At 45.8% G+C, this 18,961-nt stretch overlaps 1 protein-coding gene across 1 annotated transcript in view; it reads left to right on the top strand.

Moving 5' to 3' along the window:
* Positions 1–18,961, top strand: part of rimbp2b (RIMS binding protein 2b) — a 64,152-nt gene that overhangs the window by 22,756 nt on the left and 22,435 nt on the right. The window contains 14 exon segments of the mRNA XM_056592622.1: positions 874–963; positions 3,187–3,309; positions 4,664–4,768; positions 7,211–7,261; positions 7,801–7,821; positions 9,488–9,692; positions 10,961–11,109; positions 11,628–11,707; positions 12,725–12,834; positions 13,333–13,493; positions 13,635–13,749; positions 13,752–14,047; positions 14,050–14,305; positions 18,834–18,961. The exon segment at positions 18,834–18,961 is cut by the window's right edge and continues 24 nt beyond it. Of these exon segments, the coding sequence (XP_056448597.1) occupies positions 874–963; positions 3,187–3,309; positions 4,664–4,768; positions 7,211–7,261; positions 7,801–7,821; positions 9,488–9,692; positions 10,961–11,109; positions 11,628–11,707; positions 12,725–12,834; positions 13,333–13,493; positions 13,635–13,749; positions 13,752–14,047; positions 14,050–14,305; positions 18,834–18,961 (1,890 nt within the window).

Below are 18,961 nucleotides of genomic sequence, written 5' to 3'. Positions count from 1 at the left end.
GCCCAAAGATATGTCAGACCTTCCTGGAGTCACTCGCCATTTTGTTAAAAACTATACTTACTGTAAATCAATGCATGGGCAGCCAGCACTTGGCTTACACTCATAGCTGCAGCTCATGTAAAGTGCCCAGCATTGGGAAAAGCAGGATAGAGTGAAGGAGGGAGGGAAGGGAGAGATGGAGAGGGAGAGAGAATTTATTTGACATTGCAAACGGCGTCAGTGGCGCGCCTCTTGGCTGTTGATTGAATGTAATTAGGTTTTCTCGTCTCCGACGAAGGGCTGTTTTTAATCTCTCACTGGCACACTTGGCGGGAAAAATGATGTGCATGGAGGAACCCGTGTTGGTTCAGTCATGGATTTATGTGTGTGTGGTTGTTTGTTTATTTGCGTATCTGTTTCTACATGTCTCAGTGTGTGTGTGTCTGTGTGTGCGTGTGTGTCTGTGTGTGTTTTGAGAGTACATCAATGAAAATCCAATTTACGCCTAGTTACAACACCAGCGCAAATAAATTCTACATTTAAGCGCCACTGACATCAAACGCGTGCGCATCCATGGCACGATGTGCCAGGATTGTTATTATCTGCACTATTCCTGCTCGCTGTTATGCCTGGCGCTGATAAAATGGCAGCTCATCCCCAAGTGCACACACACACACACACACGCACACCACATTCCCCTACCCTGTCTCCGGTGCCTCTTTCTGGGGCAGAGGAGAGGACCTTACCCCCTTCGGTCCCTTCCTGGATAAATAATGCAGGGTCTGTCACTGCTAACAACACACTAAGTGGAGTTGTGGGCTCGGACCTAATCATGTAAATCTGGCGTGGCTCTAACGACGTGACCCGGTCTGCATCTCCCCCCTCTGCCCCCAGGAGAATGAGTATCAAGATGTGCTCCAGGAGAAGGCCCACCTGAGTCTCCAGTTGTTCCACAGCAGCAAGAAGGGTTCCGAGTATGACAAGGTAAGAAGGAGTGTTTCGTTGTTTTTTGGAATTTGCCCAAGTGGACAAAAGGTTTACGTTTATGCCTCGTAGGTTTATGTCAGGGGAAAAGGTCTGCGATACGAAAGGGTTATTTCATTATTATTTGTATTTCATTATAACTAACACTATCTCAATTGCTTGATTGAGTTATGCGTCTTCAATTCAATTCAATTAAATGCAACTTTATTTGTATAGCCCTTATCACAGGTACAGTCTCAAAGGGCTTAAAGGCAATATGTTTATGAAAACCCCCTGACCCTATCGCGCAGAGGGCAAGAAAAAACTCCCTTGATTAGCAAGAAGAAAGGAAGAAATCTTGGGGTGGGGGATCCCTCCTTCCGGGGATGGTCAAGAGTGCAATGCATACATACATACACAATACATACATAGATTCATACGTACATACGTACATACGTACATACATACATGCATACATACATGCATACATACATACATACATACATCATACATACATACATACATACATACATACATACATACATACATACATACATACATACATACATACATACATACATACATACATACATACATACATACATACATACATACATACATACATACATACATACATACATACATACATACATACATACATACATACATACATACATACATACATACATACATACATACATACATACATACATACATACATACATACAGGCAAACCATTTGAAATCTGTGTCTTCCCCCTGCTGAGCAGACCCAGGCCCTCCATCCGTCTCTGGGTCTAGGAGTGGCCTGTTAGCTCGCCTCTTAGCACCGTGGCTACAGGGCCTCTGGGTAGAGAGTCCAGGGAGTCAGGGGTAGATCCCGGGGGGATGCGGGGGGGGGGGGAGTTGAAGATGGGAGGGAAACGCTAGTTATTGATGTTTTATCAGGAGCGGAAGCAGCTTTTCAGAGAGCAGCTCACCCCCCGCCCTTATCACAGATTTTAGAACCACACTCTCTGCGGGACTGCGGCATAAACGCACAAACATGACCAAACAGACCCACACTCACACACAAAGCAGACTCGTACAAAATCTCCCCCTTCCCCCAACTTATCATCCTGGTTCCTAAACAACCCCATCATCTCAATAGGCTGTTGGGAGGGGGTGTGTGTGTGTGTGGTGTGTGTGTGTGTGTGGTGTGTGTGTGTGTGTGTGTGTGTGTGGTGTGTGTGTGTGTGTGTGGTGTGTGTGTGTGTGTGTGTGTGTGTGTGTGTGTGCCTGCATGTGTGCGTGTCTTCATCTAGGTCAGCTCATCAGCCAGCCCCTGCCCTGTGTGTTTTTTTACATTGCTCTTTTTATATAACTATATATACGCTCTGACCTCGGCGTACCCCTAATGGCTCGCCCCAGCTGTCCAAAGCTATAAAGAGTGGTGTGATTGGTGTTGTGTGCTTGTTGTCGTCCCGGTCCTTCAGAGAGCAGATAGGTGACCTGCCAGATAAGCCAGGACCATCGGGGTCATAATCATTCTCTGGCTACAGAGGGTGATGGGTCAGCCAATGGTCCAGAAGTGTTTGCCAAAAAGAGGATCTCCTCACTGCACTTCAATCCTCTGAACGTGTGAGTGTAGGGTCCACCATCAAGGGTTAATCACGCATGCAGGAACCAGAGTTGTGTTGTCTACACCAGACCTTTCATTTATGTTGTTCAGTACCGTATTACCCAGGTATTGCAAACGTGTCACAATTACACAGAACATATTCAGTTTTTCTTTTCTTGTTGAGAGAACTGAGAGAATCCTGAGTAGCGAGTGCTCGTGGGTTACCTTGAAATGCTTTACGCCAATGAAGCCTATTCAATTGGTATGCTCGGTAACTGCTACAAATATATTTAATAATAAACACACGCACAACATAAATATTCCATAATAAAACAAACGTAGTAAAAGTTCTCATAAGGATCTCATAAAAAATACAGATTGTACCTCATTGATAATTCATATACAAAACCGTGACATTTCTCTCTGAGCCCATAAGTAGGTTTCAGTGTCAGAATTCTGTACCCTGTAGGGTTAGGGTGAGGGCCGACAGTCTCGCTAAGCCTCAAGGAGCTGTGTGTGGTTGTGTGTGACCCCGCCACTCTCTAGCACTGCTCCTACCAGTGTGTGTGTGTGTGTGTGTGTGTGTGTGTGTGTGTGTGTGTGTTGGTGTATGTGTGTGTGCGTGTGCGTGTGTGTGCGCCCCAGGTGAACGCCGAGTATGCCCAGCTCAGAGAGACGCTCGGGACGGTGACGTGGGAGCGAGATTCAGCCGTGCAGGAGAAGAACCAGCTCCAAGGCAAACTGGAGAACCTAGAGCAGGTGCTCAAGGTGAGGAACCGGGGCTTCCTGTCCTCCACTCCCTGCGTTTTAACTCCGTCCCCCGTCCTCCGTCGTCCGTCCTCCCGCGCTCAGGGGGAGGCCCCCACCTGGTGGTCCTGCTGCCCCCCGGTGACTGAAGATCCGAGGTAGGGCAGAGATGATGACTGGATAAGGATGGCAGGTGTGCAAGACAAACAGGTGTAAAGTCGGGGAAAACGAGGGACCACCTTGCCCAAGAGGGGCAGATAGAGCACAGCATCTGCTGGGTACGGCAACTGCCGTAACACAGGAGGCCAGGCCGGTGCGTAATGCGGACGGGTCACACACTAGGCAGGGTGTTGTGGTTTGGGGTCTAGCAGGGAATCGCAGATACTGAGAGTGTACTGTGTTGTTTATAGTATTAATCAGGGATTGTGTTGTTGTTGGGTTCACAGTTCATTGCTTTGTTGACCATGACATCACTACACCACATGCCTTTTCAACTGTAATGTATCCTTTTCAAAGTAATTTCATTCTGGTTATTTACTAGTTAGAAAAGGTGTGTCTAGGTGTACCTAGGTGTATTTTCATAGTTTATCCACTAAATTACAGAAGCAGTTTAGGGACTGCTATTGTTACCGTCATTCAGTCAACTGTATTGTATGGCTGGATCTTTCTGCTGCTGCTGTTGTGATTCAGTCAACACCACGACGCTAGTGATTGGCAAACCCTCTCCACATAATTAAACCCCTCTGCATTGACCAGGGCAGCACAAGCACACTGTCTCAGCATCGACAAGCCTGTAAACGCCACGCTCAATCCACCTCTGCGAGGCGGCATACTTCAAACCGAATCGCCAATCGCTGTTTTTATTTCACACCGAACATCTCTCCTTCTCATCTCGAAGCTCGGTCTGGTGCAGCATCTCTCTCCTTTCCTCTGAAAGATCACAGGACTCTTTCTGCAGCAGCAGGTTCACATCTGTAATCGTATTCAAGGGCTTCTGTACCTCGTGTCCGTCTGCAAAACCGTTTGTCTGCCCATGCTCCGTCCCTCGATCGCCGGTCTGAAACGGAACACCGGAGATGGTTTTCATATGTCTCTGTATCACATGTTCATTGAGTTCTACTAACAGAAGTCTTTTCCCCCCTCCACCCCTCGCTCCCCCCCTCAACATCCAACCCTCGCTCAACCTCCACCCTCTTCCTCCCAACCACCCTCCAACCCTTGCTTTCCCCCCCACCCTCCCTCCCTCACTCTCCTCCCCATCCTCCACTCCTCTTCTCCCCCCATCCTCCACCCCTTGCTCTCCTCCCATCCTCCACTCCTCTCTCTCCCCCCATCCTCCACCCCACCCTCTCCCCCCCACCCTCTCTCTGAGCAGCATATGCGCGAGGCTGCGGAGCGGAGGCAGCAGCTAGAGTTGGAGCATGAGCAGGCCCTGGCTGTCCTCAATGCAAAGCAGCAGGAGATTGACCTTCTGCAAAAGGTAAGGGGCTCGCACTAGTGTTCTGCCTCTGATGCAGTGTCGCTGAACTGACCTAAACATGGCCGCACACCAACAGACACACTGACGACCGTCACACACTGACGACAGACACACACAAACACAACAACGCACACACACACACACGCATGCGTAAATGCATGGAAACAAAAGCACACACCACCCAAACCAAGTTGAGCACGCCCTTCACACAAGCACTCCTTTATCTGTTGGTTAGAGCGACCAGCAATCTTATTCTCAAGTGACTCTTTTTCTGAGGCTTGGTTAAAAAAAAGGTAGTCCAGCCTACGATGTTTGTCTACCGTGTCGCCACACACTGGGTTGGAGAAGCGTCCGAGCCATGGATGAGGGGAGGGTGCGAGGGGGTGAAGGAGATAAGAGTTGGTCCTCATCGTTGTGGCCTGGCTGGTTTAGAGTCCTTAGGAACAGAGAGCTCTTAGGCAGAGCTCTGCTTTGCTGCTGTAAGAAGACAGACAGTTTATGTTATGTGTGGTTCTTAAAGGGATACTTCACCGGTGGAGATATGAAGGTTTTATGAAGTAAATAATTCTATGTATTATAAATGTGCAAAAAATGTGAAATCGGTTCATCCTAGCCTGAGAAAAAGCAGAAAGTATCTCAAAAGTAATAAATCCTCCAACTCCCACAGTGCATTGCGCTCGCTGCACCGCCCACCTTTTTCCGTTTGAAGGGGGAAGGACCCATTATACTAGCGCAAGTGGTAGCGCAAGCAAACTTTGTGTAAACATATCCCTGTGATACATTGACTAGTTTAGACTCTAGTTTAGTTTAGACTAATTACAGTAGCTCACTATATCAAGTATTTGTACTCAACCTTTTCTCCCCAGTTGAAATAAGTGTTTGTCTTATACAGTAGGCCTACTTTAGTATAACAGCACTTGGGTTAGTAAACAAATCACAACAACCAACATGAATTCAAAGTTTTATTCATGAAAAAATATGAACTATTTATAAAAATGAAACGTGTAGGGTGCGTTTGCTAGAGTCAAAATCTTGAACATCTATTGTCTCCTGGTAGCCACGGTACTACCCATCTTGTGCTGGGTAATTAGCTCTGATGGCCTGGACAACACAGGAAGCCGATATTGTCTAAGAAAGAAAGAGAACAACATTAGCAAAGCAAGATAAATTATGCCTTGAGTAGCCTATACAGCATTACACAGACTTCAAGCAAACATAACGTAGCCTATGCTCTGACAATAAGATCGGCTACCTTCAGATAACTACATTTTCACGTTCCCCGGGACTCAAAACTATTGTAGCCAATGTGTTAGTAAAAAAAACAACACTTACTCTATGCTCAGACGTCTGTTTCTCCCGGCGGGCTTTGGCTGGCGTTTCCTGTTCACTTTCTGCGTTCGGAAATATGTATCCAATACCAAACTGTTCAGATAAGGCGTAAAGCCTTAGTGAGAGGTTACACACAGCCCCGTCCTCGCCAGATTCAGACTTTTTTTCTAGAAGAAACTGGCATCGCTGAAATTCGCTGCAGCACAGGGACTCTGTGATAGGCGGATAGAGCGAACGGCGCGCTCCGGCGGCTCCTCGTCCTCGGCAACATGCAAGGGTTGTTCAGCTGTAGCCGCAGTAGCCTCCCCCTCTATTTGTGTCAATTCTTCCTGGCTGTATGTCCGAATCCAACATTAGATTTTCAAAATCAACTTTGGCTGATTCACATTGCAAATTTGTTCTCTAGCTAAGCGGTGAAGAAACATGGCGGACATTGTGTTTACATCTGGTACGCGAGCTCCCGCCCCCCCTCATCCCTTATTGGTGGGCTCACAATTTGCGGAACCAGTGGATGGTAGTCCTCGGACCTTCTAGCCATTGACATGCTTCTAGCAGGCAACAAAGTTTTACTGAGATGACGTCAAACGCGTCATTTGTACGTATCGGGAGAAAATTAAATCAGGAAAGCTAGGCCAAGGGAAGACTGGGTTAGACTGAGGGAAAAAAAACTTTTTTTATATATTACAATAACGATTTTATAATGATAGAACGCCGGTTCTGAATCGGTGAAGGAGCCCTTTAATAGAACAAGTATAGTTAGTTATATCGTTCAAATCTGGAGTCAGTGTTTTTTTCGTTTTTATTGTCTATTCAGGAAAGCTCCCAAGCGCTCCCCTGTCAGGGCAAAATACCCAACTGATGAACTATCAATGTAACCTGCCAATATGTTTTGACATTGATCTAACTTTTTGTTCAAAAGGCACTTACCAGTGTCTTACTTCCTACAGTAATTTTTTTAAACATCAGCGATGAACATCACAGCAGGGATGAACATGTTACACTAGTTTCATCGTAGAATACGTCAGTGAGGAGGTGAGGAAGGCTGAATGAGCTGAAAGTTTCATAACCAAAAGGTTATCAGGCTGTGTTGTGCTCTCTCTCCATGTCTCTCAGGCTCAGGTTGAGGCTAAAAAGGAACATGAAGGCGCGGTCCATCTGTTAGAGGTGAGTTTCAGGCCTGTGCTGGTGTTGAGGGAGCGGGGCCATTTAGGGCTAAGGAATGCTTGTGTTAGAGAGCCCGGGGCCAGTTTGAGGGCCATCTTGACCCCATTGGCAAAAGGCCCTTAACAGTCAGGGTCAAATAGCATCTACACTTGTGGAGTTAAATGTAAAAAACAAAAAACACAATTAGGATTTTAAATAAGGTAGAGTTGTGATGAACTAACTGATTTAGGTTAATAATAACTTGATGAACAATCAGATTTAAGTTAATAATAAGTTAATGAACGTTCAGATTTAAGTCAATAATATGGCCAATATAAAATATAATTGACCAACAATGTTTTTATTTATTTGCATGTTAGCGTACACGTTTAAGTTAATGCGAGCTAAGGTGAATATTCTGCATGAGCAATGCTGCAGACCAAGATGTCCTCTTTGAAATTAATTTAGATTTCAAGATGTGTGTGTCTGATGCTTGTGCTAAATATTTATCTTTCCTAAATCTCTTTTTACTGTATGGATTTGTGTTTATGCATATACAGAACCACTTGGACAGCATGCAGGTATTTTATAATTGTTTTCATTAATTTACTTTTACACACTCAGGACTGTCTCTTGTTACCTTTGTCATCAAGTTTGATGCTGAAATATGAAACAGTGACAGTTTCTTTTAATTCCTATCTTGTCTTGATGTTAACATTTATTGGCTGTGTTTCTCTACATCAAAGGTGGATGTCCCCTCAAAGTCTGAGAATCTAACATATCTTTTGTTTTTATTACTTTGTGTTTTACTTGTTGTCATTTGGACTTACCGTGCTCTGCTTACCAGCAACAACAAATCATGTTCCCTCTCTACTTTTGATCAAAACAACCACACATTCGGAATCTGTATGGAATTCTATCTTCTTTTAAATCGTAATGTTCAAAAGTTTAAAACACTATCCTGGCTTTTAGAAGGGATTAAGTAATTATATAAGGAGTAGGGGGCTGGAAATGTATGCATGGATTTAGCCAAGCAAACTAAGGACCTTTTGGCACAACACATAATACAAATTAAACTGTTAATTAAACAACAATGTATTAACTTTCAATGAATGAACATCAAATGACTTCAACGAAAGCAGCAAATTAAGTCAATCAATAAGTAGTTAGGGAAACTCTTGATCCTGAATCATCATTGATTTCAGGCCTGTTCCAACTTGTGACAAAAATGTGTTTTGGTTTTTTGTGTTGCTGCATGTGTGTTCTCTGGCATGTTGTCTTCTGTCACACAGCCTGTATGATGCCAAGACGCTTATCAATGTTTGCTTGGGTTTTTACAAGTGTCCTGGAGGAATGAGACAATCAAAGCATGCCCACGTTCAGCCAACTGTGGCTTCTCCGCATGAAATCTCCTCCTTTAACACTCAGTGCTGTGCTATCATGGGAGCCATGATATCAAGGCTGTCTGCCTGGTTGTCTGTGGTTGAATGTGTTTTAAATATACAGATATATACTGTTTGGAAACTAACCAAGGTGTTAAACTAAGCTGTTTACCCAAAGTCCTCATTTCCCTTGTAACGTCGGTGGCTAAGCAGGAGTTCCGGCGCTTTACCATTCAACAGTTTTAATTGATACTTGCATATTTTGCACATTTTGAAAAGTTGAAGAAGTGTTCATCTTTAATAAACAATGCTAAAAAGTGTTATTTTAAAGAAAGGCTAAAAATCGAAATAGTTTCTTTAATAATCCATATACTTTTGCCTCAATAAAATAAATCATAAATACAGCTGAGAAGTAGCGACTTCATAGCTCAGAGTCGTAGGCCTATGATGAAACAAACACGGCACATTGCGTCAAAAGTAATCTGCATGTTGCCGCTAGTCTCAAATCTCATTACACACTTTAATTGTGTATGCATAACGCCAAGTACAAATACATGAACATAGTCGTTTGTGAGTCCTATTTGCATTTTATTTATAAATTATTTTTTCATGACTGCTCTCATATCCTTGGTCTGTTCTTCTTCTTCTCCTCCCTCCCCCTCCTCCTCCTCTCCTCTCTCTCTCCCTTCCCACCTCTCTTTCTCCCCCCCCTCTCGCCCCTTCCCCCTCTTTCTTCTCCCCTCCACCTCACTCCCACCCTCTCTCTCTCTTCTTCCTCCCTCTCCCCCTCCTCCTCCCTCCCTCCCTCTCTCTCCCTCCCTCTCCCCGCCCCCCTCCCTCCCCCCCCCTCCCTGCCCGTCATCAGGCGAAAGTGCGCGAGCTGGAGGAGAAATGTCGGAATCAGAGTGAGCAGTTCAACCTGCTTTCCAAGGAGCTGGAGAAGTTCCGGCTGCAGGCGGGGACCTTCGACATCCTCAGCACGGAGCCGCTCACCCTGTGCGAGTCCCCAGGATCACCCAGCAAATCCTTGTCCCAGCTGCTCAATGGGTTGGCCTGCCCGCTGGGGAAGGGTGAGGAGGATACATGAAGGATGTGATGGATGGATGGATGGATGGATGGATGGATGGATGGATGGATGGATGGATGCCTTTTCCTACATAGGACAACAGGGACATTGATGATAGCATTCAGCATAAGTAGAGCCATTTCCAACCTTAACCTACTGCTTATCTACTGGTTAACCTACTGGTTCAAGGCCGTAATGGCAGTAGGGATAATAGCTTTCAAATAATGTTTTTTGTCATCCAAGGTTCGAGACTTATCTCGTCACATGCTCATACATGGACGGGACGCCACAGAAAAAGTAAAGGAAAACCTGAAAAGACAAAATATTCATATTTGTAAAAATATGTATGTGAAAAAGATCCAACCTCAAATATAAACCATTGCCAGCCTAGTGGCGTGAAAACCAGTGACAACTGTGCTTTCTGCTCAGTCAAATAGTTGCATTGTAAATGCTTTGTTCTCTCGATGGAAATCGTTTTCCCCTTGAATTGGTCACAGTTAATAAATGGTGGTTATTTCTTTTTGCAACACCATTCAATTTACCTTTGTACTAAATTGAGTTGTTTGCACAGCATTCCCAGTAATGGCTGTTCTGTGCGTGCCCAGGGCGACCACTCTCACCACGATAGTCCCCTTAACGGTATACAACCAACCATTGAACGTAAGAGCTGAGCCTGGCGCCAGTCAAGTTTCAACAGTTCACCAGCACGGAACATGAGTGTGGAAACTCCAGAAAAACGATTTTCTGATGCATACCAACGTAAACACACAGCTGTTAATGATACGATCAATCATATTGAGAAATTTGCCATTAGCCACTAAACGCTGGTTCTGTATATGTTTTTTTGACTCCACTTACTGAATACACAAATGCACGCCCTAATGAGGCTTTTTACGTTGGAGCTGTGCCCAGTTTAACTTCAATGGGGAGTTGTGATGCTGTGAGGGAGATGCTTTTGGCGATCTTCACTCTCAATCCTCCACTCCCGTTGAACCCGCTGACCTCTCCGAATGGTCAGCAGCAGAACCAACTCCCTGAATGGTCAGCAGCAGAACCAACTCTCTGAATGATCAGCAGCAGAACCAACTCTCTGAATGGTCAGCAGCAGAACCAACACACTCATCCCCATCCATCTCCATGCGTCCCCACTTTGACCATTGTATTTAGTGTCTACGTACGGTTCTATGTATATTCGTACAATCTAGGTGCTAGCAAACATTTCGACATTCACGTCAACATCGTCCTTCATCTTCCTCTCTTCTCGTTACCCAGGCAACGAGGCTCCGATGAGCAGGTCTCTGATCTCAGAGTTCATCAGGCCGCTCCAGATGAGTGGGGACAAGCCTGACCTGCTGTCGCTCAAGCCCACCTTCCTCACCCGCGGCCGGGACAGCGGGCCCCGGCCGACCCTTCTCTCTGAGGTCTGTGTCTCCCCTGGACCAGCTTCCCACGTCACAGCTCCTATTGTCAGCGAGCTCCCTTCAAAAGGCCTTTGATTACTGGTGGTCTCACTGTTAGATCCGCCACACTTCATAGAACAGCCTTATAATGATCTGATTGTTAAGTTAAATTGATGAATATGTGAACAGCCTGAGGAGGAACAAAGCAGCCTGAATGGCCCTGGGGATTTGGTACACATTCCTACGTTATCAAACTTTTTATCCCCTCTCTTTACTGTTCCTTTCACATTTTTCAATTCTGGAGAATGTTGCCTTTGCTTTGAAAATCTCACAAAAAGGAGACATGAAATGCTTGTGGTTAAAGTGTGAAATTCTCCTGCATTTACTGTAAAATACAATATATTTTTCTCTGTTCAGTTTTTTGGACAGAGAGCAGAAGCTGTGCTCTCCTGCGAGACGCATTTAATACATGTAATATTTTTTGTCTCTACGTGGGGGGGGGGGGATTCACACGCTGAAAGCTGTCGTTTCTCCATCAGATGGAGAAAGAACTGAGCTCAGCAACAAGGGTGAGGCAAAGGTTCACCGGCAAAGTCCGTCTGTGCACCGCTCGCTACAGGTACGAACACTAAAAGAGGGCTTTGCATTACTTTCATTATCCAACAATACAGTGATTATCTCTTCCTTCAATCGATCGAAAACTTTTTTTCCATTGATTTATCTTGGTAAATAAAATGTCATAAATATATTATTACATATATATATATATATATATATATATTATATATATATATATATATATATATATATATGTTACCAGAGCCCATAGATTGAGTCAAAATGTCTTGGTTTACCCGGAAACAAAAGTATTTATTGCATAATCTTTGAAATATAACGAATACTCTAACACTTACTAAATCTGTAAACCGCTAATGTTTAGTATGATTAGTTCTTCAATGAGGAATTAAACTTCCATCTATTAATTTTCTGTCAGCAGTGTACAGATCCAGATCTGTATCACTGTCACAAGGCCGCTCATTAGACGGATGGCTTGTCCTTTCCGTCTGGGATTTCAGGTTAATTCCAATTCAATCCAGACCGTCTTAAAGGGACAGTACGGCCCTTTAAATTAGACTCCAATGACTTGCAAAGGTTCCTGAGTGTAGAAAGAGTGTCTGGCGTGCGTTGGATGTGTCTGCTCTCAGCATGTGATGGTCGAGCGGTCAGTGAGTTACCTGTCAGCTCTAAAATAATTGCCATCTCAGCCTTCATACTAATGAAGGTTCAGCCCCATCCACACTTGCAGCGTGTAGCAGTCCCATTCTTACAGAAAACCCAATTCTTATTGATATTTCTGCTTCTCATATTGAGTGGCCTCCAGAGAGTTGTATTACTGTAAATCCTACATCAACATAAATATACAATATCATAGGCTTATCCGAATTTTGATTGCAGGACAACTGCCTCGGCAGTTTCAAACACAACAATCTCTTAATAATTAATTATTAAATAATGACCAAAAAAACATTCCTTGCTACACATAACTTACAATCCAAAGATCCTTTGCTCCCAAAATGGCAGAGGACATTGCACTGTGACGTCCGGCCTTGACATTGTGCTATCTACTCCACTGTAGCTATAATCCTTACGACGGACCAAACGAGCACCCAGAAGCAGAGCTCCCCCTGGTGTCGGGGAAGTACCTCTATGTTTACGGGACAATGGATGAAGATGGCTTTTATGAAGGTAGGCTACTTTCACGCAAGTTTTCAATTAAGTAAAGCTAATATTGTATTGATTTGTATTTGTATTGTTTTACTAGATTAAGAATAAAATCACTAATAACTAACTAATCAATAATAAAAACATTCTAAAATTGAAACATGGATATTATTTAGACTAAAGGATTACTATTACAAGCAAGTTTGAAGAGAGGGGTTTTCTGGGAAGCCTTGAAGGAGGAGAGTGATGTGGAGTCCAGGATGGGTTTGGGGAGAGCAGTCCAGTCCAAGGCGGGCAAGGTTCAGTGTTTTGTTCTTGGGGAGTGTTACATGTTGCATTCGATGCCACACATCCCCATCCTACATTTACATTTACATTTAGGGCATTTAGCAGACGCATTTAGCAGACGCATTTATCCAAAGCGATTTACAATAAGTACATTTGTCATAAGAAGTGCAACAATATATCGCTGTTGGTACAGAAAGGATGTTCATAGAACTAACAATTTCCTCTCTTCCGCAGGAGAGCTGCTGGACGGCCAGCAGGGTCTGGTCCCTTCCAATTTCGTGGACTTTGTCCAAGACGAGGAGAAACCTGCCGTCCAAAACAGAGACGGTGCCAAGGAGTACGCATACCTCAACCACAGTAGCCTGGCCTCCAAGAGACTCGGAGCAGGACTCGGCGTAGGCCTGGGCCTGGGGAAGGCTACGACCGGGGGCACGGGCCATAGTTCAGGCCTCAGTTCAGGCCTCAGTTCAGGCCTCAGCTCCGGCCTCAGCTCAGGCCTGAGCATGGGTCTGGGAAGTCTGTTGTCGGACTGTAAGATGGACGGCATGAGCAACAGCCGACTGGCCATGGACCTCCTGGGCACATGCAGCAATGGGACGGGGACCCTGGACGTCAGCACTGATGAGGTTGGCGAAGACGTTGTGCCTTACCCCGCCGCATCAACCTCATTAAACAGCTGGCCAAGAGTGTGATCGTGGGCTGGGAGCCGCCGGTGGTGCCGCCCGGCTGGGGCTCCATCAGTGGCTACAATGTGCTGGTGGACGACGAGGTGCGTATGAGCGTCCCCTACGGGGGCAGGACCAAGTCCCTGATCGAGAGGCTCAACCTGGCCACCAGCACCTACCGCGTGTCGGTGCAGTGCATCACTGAGCGCGGCCTGTCGGACCGCCTGCGCTGCAGCCTGCTGGTGGGCAAGGAGGTGGTTGTGGCGCCCTACTACCTGCGCGTCGTAACAACATCACGCAGGTCTCCGCCGAGCTCTCCTGGATGCCCAGCAACAGCAACTACAGCCACAACATCTTCCTGAACGGCAGCGAGTATGACATGGTGAAGGCCGGAGGACACCGCTACCAGTTCTTCAACTTGAAGCCCATGACGGTGTACAAGGTGAAGGTGGTGGCCAGGGAGCATCAGGTGCCTTGGCAGCTTCCCCTGGAGCACAGGGAGAAGAGGGAGATCTCCGTGGAGTTCTGCACTCAGCATGCAGGTCAGCCTCCTGAGCTTCTTAAGGAGTAACCTTACACTAGCTTCCATATCGAATGCAGGAAACGGCTCCCTCTGAGGGGAGGCACTGATCATCACGATGGCTCCTGTGTTAAATTTGTTTTTCGGCTGAATGAGAGATGTTTCACGGTGTCAGGTGGCGTCACCTGGTCCAGCTTTGAGTTAATGACATTATGTTTTGAGGCGCCGTCTGGTTTAAGAGCTTGGTTACCCTTTAGATAGCCTTGCATAATTTCTGGCCACCTTGGTGTCTGAGGATGACTTTATTCCATTGAGTATGTAATGTGTTGACTGTTGACATGACCACTGATTACACAGGCATGTAGGCATGGTTTTTCTGAGTGAGAGTGTTACCTTAACCAGTGTTGTGGTGCGTTAAATAGTGATTAAGGGTGTTACCAAGATTGAAAAGCTAGAATCTAATGGAAAAAGAAAACAAGCATCTGATAATTGAACACACGCCTCTCATCAGGCTCTCAGCAGAAAGCTTTGAGTCTATTACCTTTACTGCCAACCTGACAAACATCTAAGCTCTGCTTTCTGTTTCGTTCACTCTGCACTCTGTGATTGGCCTCAAGGATTTGTGTGCAGAGAAATAGTTTCAGACAGTGTGAAAGAACAAGGCAGCATATGATCAGGGATGTGTGACAGGAGGCAATCGGGTGTTTTAGAGAAGGTAGCCCTCATATGCTATGCATTATGTACATTATGTAATAGCATGTGTGGATTTCTGGAATCCTCTCTCTCTCTCCCCCTCCCTCTTGCTCTCTCTCTTTCTCTCTTATCTGTTTCTCCCTCTTATCTCTGTTTCTCCCTCTATCTCTGTTTCTCCCCCCCTCTCTCTCTCTTTCTCCCTCTCTCTCTCTGTTTCTCCCTCTCTCTCTCTGTTTCCCTCTCTCTCGCTGTTTCTCCCTCTCTCTCTGTTTCTCTCTCTGTTTCTCTCTCTCTCTCTCTCTCTCTCTCTCGCTCTCTCTCTCTCTCTCTCACTCCCCCCAATCGTTTCACTAATACCTAATACCTTGCCTTTTAGGGTGGGGGAGGGGGGGGGGGGGGGCGGTGGGGGTACAGGCACTGGGCCATACACTCGCGTGCCGAGCTCAAATGGAAATTAAAATGTCTCTGGCTCTCCAAATGACGAGTGGCGGGTGGGGGTTGAGGCAGGTTCTCAGGGGTGGGGGGTGGGGATTATTGACTACATCCAGTCACCTCATCATCATCACCGTGGAGATCCTTCAGCAACAACAACACTGTTGATGCTGATGGAGGGGGAGGGATGGGAGCCAGAGAGGACCTACCTCACAGCCGCTGGGTAAAGCCTTGTCAGTCCTGCAGTCAACAGGAGCTAGATACAGGGGCCGTTCGGCCTTTTCTTCTTTTGGCAACACTAATTGGCCATTCATTAACATAAGTTAATGCAGTAATAACGGTATTAAATAGCATTAGCATAGAGGTCAGGGTAAGCAGTACTCAGTTTTGGTACGGGTTGGTGATTAAGGTAACCACTATTACCTTAGTTAACATGAACACCATTATCTTAGTGAACATGAACACCATTACCTTCGTTAACATGAACACCATTAACTTAGTTTTCAGGAAAAACCATAAGTAAAGATGAACACCATCGGTAAAATTGAACACCATTACCTTAGTAAACATTAACACCATAGTTAAAAATTAACACCATTACATAGTAAATATGAACACCATTACATTAGTAAACATGAACCCCATTATCTTAGCTAACATGAACAACATTACCTTAGTAAACATGAACACCATTACCTTAGTAAACATGAACACCATAATCTTAGTAAACATGGACACCATAAGTTAAGTATAACCACACATTAGTAAACTGTTAATCATCGGTTAGCTAATGCTTATCAGTATATGCTACACGTGAACCTCCTAAGATGGCGCAAATTGATTTGTTCGCTATCTCAGGATATTGGGCAATATCCCATGATTGAAAAACTCTCAAACTCTGGATATTGCTTTCATCACAAAATGTAAAAAATAAAAACAAATACACCGCTATTAAAACAAATCAATCCCAGGAAAAAGTGTTATCTTGTATATTTTTGGAGTCTTCTCGTGTAGTATATACTAAAATAATTATTCACCCCAGGCTCTGTGAATAAACCTATTCCTCACTATTCACTTTGCCTTTGGCAAATAATTGTTAATTATTGCCATCACTTATATCAATTAAACGTCCATTATTGTACCCTTCTTGTAAAAAAAATTGTGAGTGACTGCCGACCGTCATCTCCTGCAGTTTGAAGAGGACAATTACGTGACTCACTCCTTTGTGGCTCACACCTCATCACACGCTATTCCTGTCCTCTGTCTGGCTGGGGGTCTTTGAAGTCATCCTGCCCCAGCTTCCGCCTCGACAGAGAACACACCGTGGCTCGCTACTGCTGCCGCTGCCTCCAATGCTGCTGCTGCAGTTGTTTAGTGAGCAAAGATTACCGAGGTGTATAAAGTGGAAGAGTGTTTGCTGCTGCTGACAGCGTCAGGGTGTTGATGACAGCAGTCTGTTAGTCAGCCCAGATAATTACTGAGCCTTGGAGCCCTCCTGCCAATCAGCAGCATCGACTAGCTGTTTTACACGCACGCACACATGCACGTACGCATGCACACATGCAGGCACGCAGGCATGCACACACACGCATGCACACACATGCGTGCACACACACAGGCACACACACGGAAACAAACAGGCACACAAGAACGCACGCAAAAGCAGGCACACCAACATGTGCACACACACAAACACTGTGTTCTTCAAACAAAGTGGCCTAATCTGTTCTTAGTTTTGAATTATCTGTATTATTAGCCGAAGCAAATATAATTCAATTCCCCAACCTTGGAGAGTCCTGCTTGTCCAGATTAAGAACGAAAGCAGATGGGCTGGAGAAAACGCGTGGAGCTTCACACTCTCCCAACGTGTCATTCCGTCTTCATTCCGTATCATTTCAGCCCCCGTGCAGCAGGGGAATCAGGCTAACAACCCCCTGCTCCTCCAGAAGTGTGCCCCTCCGCAGCGGCAGTGGGAGAGTGATTAGGTTGTGTTAGTGGGGGCGTTCTCCCTGGAGCAGCTGTGTGTTGTGCTGAGTGGCTCTGTCCAGCCCACTGCAGGGCCGTGGGGGGCCACAGGGGGCCACAGGGGGCCGGCGCTTTGGCCCAGATGGGCTTCCGTCTTCGGTGTGCGAGAAACAGCGGCAGATCGGGAACAGAATGAATTTGTGTGTTTTTTTTTTGCGGAACTCAGCAGGGTCTTGTGAGAGCCACTCAGGAGGCAGAGATGTGGTTTATCTATGCAGGGCATCGCCGGTTGGGATCCATGTCGGGTCATACTGACATATATAGACCCCATCTATGTTGTAAACTACAACAACATTTATCTGTTAACAGAGCTAACACATACAATAACTCCACGTTCTGAAATATTCATAACAAACCAATTAATAACATAAATGTTATTTATGTCATGGAACAAAATAACAGCTGAGACTTCCATTGTACTGAATTTACTGCTTCTTGCTTATCGCAGCCATCTCATTTAAATCCTCATTCATTAGAAATCACTTGGTAAGGTTTTGTTATTTAATCAGTTGATACAAACCATCTGCACAACACTGGGGTGAATCTCCTAGTAAAAGGCCTTGAATTTGAAATTACAGATTCTGTGCGTGTGTGTGTGTGTATGTGTGTTTGTTTGTGTGTGTGTGTGTGTGTGTGTGTTGTGTGTGTGTGTGTGTGTGTGTGTGTGTGTGTGTGTGTGTGTGTGTGTGTGTTTGTGTGGGTGTGTGTGTGGTTGTGTGATGTTGTGTGTGTGTGTGTGTGTGTGTGTGTGTGTGTGTGGAGGTCAACGTGGTCAGAGACAGAAATCCGTCTTCTAGGATGCTTGGCACAGTGAGTGAAGGCTTGCTGGGAGCGTGATCCAGCACATTCGGATGTCAAATGGGCTTTTTCAAGCTTCAACACCGCCCACTGACACACACTTCTAGACGTACTGTCCGCAGTGTCACTGATTGATTCTGATGCCTTTGAAATACGGCACACTAAACATTTGCGATGCATGAAACGTAAACCCTGCCCATTGGAGGCAGTGGAAGCACGCGCTACACATGTGGCCAGTGTTCCGTTCATGTTGTATGTGTAAGGGATCGTGTAACGTACAGCTCCCTCAGTCCCATTCTAATGCCCACCCCCCCCAGCCAGGTCAGGACAACACACTTGATGATCAGCCCCGAGAGGAGGGCCCAGGGCAGACTCACACCCCTTTAGATATGTTTCTATCCAACAATCCAGACACACACACATCAAATTGGGTCTAAGTATTCTGTGTCTGTGTTTTGTGTGTGTGTGTGTGTGTGTGTGTGTTGTGTGGTGTGGTGTGTGTGTGTGTGTGTGTGTGTGTGTGTGTGTGTGTGTGTGTGGTGTGTGTGCGTGTGCGCATGCGTGTGCACGTGCATGCGTGTGCGCCTGTGTGTGTGTCTCAGGGCCCCCGTTCCCCCCCCAGGAGGTGCAGGTCCAGTGCGGTCCGACGGCGGGGATCATGCAGGTCCGATGGAAGCCCCCGGACCTCTCCGCCGCCGGGACCTCCAACGGGGCCAACGTCATCGGCTAC

The sequence above is a fragment of the Gadus chalcogrammus genome, chromosome 6 (assembly GCF_026213295.1).
Source record: "Gadus chalcogrammus isolate NIFS_2021 chromosome 6, NIFS_Gcha_1.0, whole genome shotgun sequence".
Classification (NCBI taxonomy): domain Eukaryota; kingdom Metazoa; phylum Chordata; class Actinopteri; order Gadiformes; family Gadidae; genus Gadus; species Gadus chalcogrammus.
The sequence above is the reverse complement of the archived record's forward strand: the minus strand, read 5'-3'. Positions and strand labels throughout refer to the sequence as shown.